Source organism: Chaetura pelagica, unplaced genomic scaffold, assembly GCF_000747805.2.
Source record: "Chaetura pelagica isolate M959 unplaced genomic scaffold, ChaPel_1.0 scaffold159, whole genome shotgun sequence".
Taxonomy (NCBI): Eukaryota; Metazoa; Chordata; class Aves; order Apodiformes; family Apodidae; genus Chaetura; species Chaetura pelagica.
This window is the reverse complement of record NW_009954555.1, coordinates 5,319,019-5,324,321: the sequence shown is the minus strand read 5'-3', so window position 1 is coordinate 5,324,321 and position 5,303 is coordinate 5,319,019. Positions and strand designations below refer to the sequence as shown.

The following is a 5,303-nucleotide window of genomic DNA, read 5'->3' as shown; positions in this document are numbered from 1 at the left end:
CTCCAGAAATTGTTAACATTCACTGAAGCTCTTCCCCCTCACCTAAGGCCAAGGTAACCCTTCCCCGGGCACCACTTCCCCCGTGCCAGCACTCACCGTCCTCCTCAGCCAGCACCAGGACCACGTCAGCCTGCTGCAGGGACAGCTCGTCTGCCTGCTTGGCCAGGTATGCCCGGGTGATCTCCACCTGGCTCAGGTCTGCAGAGGGGACAGCAGGGACCGGGTGAGGTGGCACTGGCCACAGCCCAGCTCAGTGGGGACCCCCCCTGGGGCTGCACACCCTGCCAGGACTGCACAGCTGGTCCTGCTCCCTTCCCCTCCAAGCACACAGGAAGGGAAGCCCTGATAGCCTCGGAGATTCCTGGAATTCCAGCCAGGCCTGGCCTCCAGCACACGGGTACCTCCTCTGGGAGTGGTGTCAGGCTTCTCCTTCTCTCTGTGCATCAGTGCAGTGATCCAGCGCGCCCGGTCGCTCCTGGCAGAGGGAAAGCCCACCTCACCAAGAGAGCCTCAGACACAGCAGCTGTCTTGCAAGCAGCAGCTGGGAGATTCCCAGCAGGATGAAGGCTTTCAAGGGAAGTCAGACTGTGCAAGCACTGGATCAGAGCGTTCCCTGTGCAGAGACTTGGCGAGGAGCACACAGTGCCCAGCTGCTGTGCTAATGACAGGGGAAACATCAGATGGGAATTGTAAGGGAAATCTCAAAGAGAAAGAAACAGAGCAAGGGGAGAAGCTGGCACAGGTTCACCTTCCTGGGAGGAGCAGCAGGGAGGGAAAGGTGCTTCAGGGGATTTCCAGGGCACCAGTTTATCCCACAAACAAGAAGGATGAAAGCCTCCCCGGCCACTCACAGCGTCTCTGCTGACAGCACGATCTCCTCCCGCCTGCCCTCACTGTCCTTCTCCATCACCACCCGCAGCAGGTGCCCACTCTTCCCAGGAGGAGGGGAAGGTGGGTCCACATTCTCAATCTTCTCCACGGTGACCTGGTCCAGCGTGGCATAGTTCATCACAGTGTAGCTCTCCTCACTGCAGAATAGACACAAGAGTCCTGTGCAGCGATGCCACTGGTGGGGACTGAGCTGCCACCCCAGGGTCAAAGGCCCAGTGGGTGAAGCTCAGTGGACACCAAGAGGTCACCATCACTGCAAGGACATGAGCTGACGCCCAGGGGTGGGACATGGCTCTGCCAGCCACCCACAAACTAAAGCAGGGCTGTGGAGCTGGGCACTTCCCTCTGGCTAACGAGGGACACTCCAATAAAGGTCAAACCAGGGGGATGCCGAGACTTCCTCAGGCTGCTCGGGAAGCTGAGGCGTTAATACCCTCATTGTTACGTCGGGAAAGGAAGGCTCCTCCCCAGCTTTACCTCTTCTTCTTGGTGATGATCAGGACATCGTTGAACAAGAAGAGGTGGCAGAGCCTGCCGGCGCCGCGGCGGAAGATCCCGGCCTCTTCCGAGAGCAGCAGGAGCAGCTCCCCCCGCTTCAGCAGCCAGCGGGACGCGGAGATCAGCGGGAAGGGCTGGAATGGGGTCAGGAGAGGCTGACTTACCACCTGCCTCACAAGCAGCAGGTGAAATCAAGCCCAGAACCTGCATGTGAACTCCCAGTGCACCCTGGGGTCAGCAGGTGGACACATCAAATACTCTTAAACGTCTTTTCCAGGAGCCTTTCCAGGAGGCAGGGGGGAAGCGGAGCAGCCCTGCGTCCTGCTCTGGCACCCCTGAACCACATACTATACCAAGGCTTCATTCCAGCCCTTTAGAAACCTGCCCACGAGTGCCCAGAAACTTCTATTTAAGTCAGAACAGCAGGAAAAAACGGTCACCCTGTGCATGAGGTTGTGATGCTGCCACCAGTCAAGGATTCCCAGGATGGGCCCAACACTAAACTCTAATATTAAACCCCCAGAAGAGGTTTTTCCACCACTGCCACAAGTCCTCACCTTCTTTTTTCCAAATTCCAGGTGTTTCTGCAGGGTGTACATCTGCTCTGTCCTCTCCATAGCACGAGCTCCCTCGTTGCAGTTCTTAACCAGCTAGAAGAAGGAAAAACACCAGGGTGGGAGTGGAGAATGGTGGGATGCTCAGACCATCCAGTCCTCCACACCAGCAAAAGTGCTGCTGGCACAGGGCTGGGGCTGCTCTGCTTCCCAGAGCAGGACAAACAGCCACGTCTCCACAGAGGTTTCCAGTCATGTCTGGGGAAAGACAGCTGGAGGTTCTCCTGCCCCATGAGGTCTCTAGGAGAGAGATGAGACCTCTCCTTTGCTTGGAAAAGGGCCCAAGTGCAACCACCACACCCGAGCTGCACTGAGGAGCAGCATGAAGAGGAAGAAGTGATCTCCTGAAGAGTGGAGATTCAGACAGGAGGATGAGCCGTCAGACAGTGAGAGGGGAGGACAGAAACCTTCCACAGGTGGGTGAAGTTGAGCCACACTCTGTGCTGCCAAGAGGCCCCTTGTGTGGTCTCTCCAGCCCTGATGTCCCAACACTGCTCACACTGCTCCTTCCCTGTGCTTTGCTCTTTGTTTGGTTTATTGCTCTTCACCTAAATCTCCAAAAGCATAACAAGTGTCACAGCTCACTGTGACCTGGAGGGAGGTTCTGAGGAGGAAGAGCAGTGATGGAGAAGGTGACACCAAAGGGAAGGACAAAAAATGGGCCACAGAGGAAAGAAGAAAAGATGAGAAGGAAAAGCAAAAAACAAGATCAGGTGAAAAAGGTGAGGGAGGGAGCAGCCGTGTGCATCCAGCAGAGACATTCCAAGTGCAGGAGGAAAAGGGAGAGGCCAGAGCAGGAGGTGAAGAGCTGGCAGCCAGGCCTCACCTTGCTGATGGCTTTCAGAGCTCTGGTGGCAGCTCCATACACTGCAGTGCCTGCTTTTGTTTTCTGACAGACAGTCTAGGATTTCAAGGTGAGAAGCTTTAGTGGCATTGCCAGAAGGAGATGTGTGCCAGGCTCTTCCCTGGGGCTTCAGGATGACATATGTGCCCCAGCTGTTCCCAAAGCCAGCAGAGCAGCCCTCAAAGCAAGATTTAACAGTGCTTGGAGCTGGGAATCTGGGCCTTTCCCATCAGACGTGCATGAGCATCACTGTCACGCCACACACTGGGCATCCCCCCTCCTGGCAGCCCATTACAGACTGGGAGCAGTCACTGCCAATCCCATATCCAGCCCTTCTGCTGTTTAGAGCAGCTGGGTCCATAAGTTCTGGTTGTCAGTGAAGCTTGCAGCAAGACCTGCTTGCCCTACCTGAGCCAAATCACCATTAATGAACCAGGCTCATGCCACCCCACCCCAAGCACAGGGCACAGAAGAACCTCAGGTCACCCAAATAGATGTCACTGAGACAAAATGTGTCATTCCTTGAGCTTGAAGCTGCACCTCTGATGGGTGTCAGAGCAGCAGTTTGCTCTGCATCTAAATCCTAAACACAGGCTTGGGCATCCCAGAGGGATGGACATCCAAGCAGAAGGCTGTCCCAGCCTTGGCAAAGAGGGAAGGTGGGTATGACATGGTCACCTCTTCCGAGGTGCCAGCAATGCCACCGTGTGACTTACTTACATCTAAGAGCAGAGGAAGCCGTGTCACCCTCTGCATAGGGAGGATGAGAAACGATATCATTGGCAGGCCCCCACAGGCTGCTTTCCTCTCAATTTGTTTCAAGGTCTCTTTAAATAAGGGGTTTGTGTTTCTGGAACAGGACAAGAAAGCTCCATTAACTCTATTTTTCAGTTCCCCAGATTTCCCAGCAGCTTTTCAGGCATGGGAAGTGCAGTGCAATGATAGCACTGCCTCTGGAGCTCAGTGCCCTGCTGAGCTGGGTGGGAACAGGACTGACCCATTAGCAGGGGGTGAAAACACCTGGAGATGTAGAGTCTACCAAAAGGCAGGTAAAGACAACAGTGGACACAAATGTGAACATCTTCCACAGGTGTCCCTAACAGACCCAAAGTGCCACTGAGCTTGGCAAGACCCACCTGCCTCCACCCCACATCTCCCCCTCCTTCACCGTTCTTACAACACAAACCACATCCTCATCACCCAACACAAGCTGAGGTCTGTGAGCTAAACTCTGCTTGGAAAGGAGAGGAAAGGGACACAACCATGGGATGAGGGAGCCCCAGGAACATCACGGTCCCCTCGGTCCTGTCTGCAGCCAGCAGAGCCCCACAGCCCCTGGGAACCAGCTCCTTGGCATCAGCTCCTTGGCCAGGGCCTGAGAACACAGCAGAACTCACAGCAGCTTCTGGAGAGTCCTCTGCTGGTAGACTTCGTTGGAGCAGTAGCTGATGTAAGGATTGAAGTGGTTCGAGGCGTGTTCTTCCACTATGTCACTGATGTCAGGAATTAGGAGGTTTTCCTGGTACCTCTTCTCTAGGTCTCCAAAGAAGCTAAGGAGAGGATTTTAAATAACCTCACTGCGTGACTCATGAGAGCTGGACAAACCAAACAGCTTCAGGTTCAACCACGTTCCCATTGTAACTTTTCCACAGTTTTCCCAGAGGAGACAAAGCCCAGGATCCCTTTTGCATGGGGTCATCTCTGTGTAGACAAGACTCCCACATCTCTGGCACACTCCCAGCAGCAGAGACTGGGAATGCAGCTCACAACTTCCCAGGGCATGTGCTCCCTCCATTCCCATGGGGATCCCTCTGTTCCCCCCCCCACCGGATCCCTCCCTCGAGCAGTGAATAAAATGAGCTCCCCAGTCCCTCCTCCAGGCCTGCCTGGTCCCTCCCCAGCTGCTGCCCCACTTGCCTGGTGCTGACTGTCAGGATGTCACTGATGTTGGAGAAGAGGTGGTGGTGCTCTGTCTGAGTCATGGTCTCCTTCAGCTCCTCTGACTTCATGAAGTGGCCCACCAGGATGCTCAGGCTGTGCATGTAGGAGTACTCAGAAGTGATGATCTCAAACATTGCCTGAAAAAAAACCAGAGCAGGGAAGGTGTAAGTGCCTAACCAAGGCAGAGAGTTAAAACCTGCTGTATTTTATTTACATGTCAGTGGTGTAAAAACACTAGAAATGACTCTGCTCCAACAGCCTGGCATTCCCTGTGCCACCTCATGCATTGCCTGGCCCACACCAAGGCAGGTTTCAGGCCACATCAATAAACCACTGGGAGGGAAAACATCTTAGTGCCGTGGCTTCCACAGGAGGCGGCTGCTCCCCTGCCAGGACACGCAGCATCTCACCTCCTGCCGCTTGCGCTCCTCGGGGGATATCCAGCTCAGGATCCCGGCTTCCAGCACCTGCGGGAGGGAGGCTGGATCAGCAGCAGCCGCCGCCGCCCACTCACG

General features: G+C 55.2%; 1 protein-coding gene across 1 annotated transcript in view; it reads right to left on the bottom strand.

Annotated features, from left to right (window-relative positions):
• Positions 1 to 5,303, bottom strand: part of ARHGEF16 (Rho guanine nucleotide exchange factor (GEF) 16) — an 11,084-nt gene that overhangs the window by 3,315 nt on the left and 2,466 nt on the right. Inside the window, exons 4-13 of the mRNA XM_010005283.1 lie at positions 5,199 to 5,255; positions 4,765 to 4,925; positions 4,245 to 4,397; positions 3,568 to 3,697; positions 2,830 to 2,904; positions 1,947 to 2,039; positions 1,369 to 1,523; positions 852 to 1,028; positions 402 to 475; positions 97 to 198 (exon numbers count right to left, since the gene is read on the bottom strand). Of these exons, the coding sequence (XP_010003585.1) occupies positions 97 to 198; positions 402 to 475; positions 852 to 1,028; positions 1,369 to 1,523; positions 1,947 to 2,039; positions 2,830 to 2,904; positions 3,568 to 3,697; positions 4,245 to 4,397; positions 4,765 to 4,925; positions 5,199 to 5,255 (1,177 nt within the window). The remainder of the gene's footprint in view (positions 1 to 96; positions 199 to 401; positions 476 to 851; positions 1,029 to 1,368; positions 1,524 to 1,946; positions 2,040 to 2,829; positions 2,905 to 3,567; positions 3,698 to 4,244; positions 4,398 to 4,764; positions 4,926 to 5,198; positions 5,256 to 5,303) is intronic.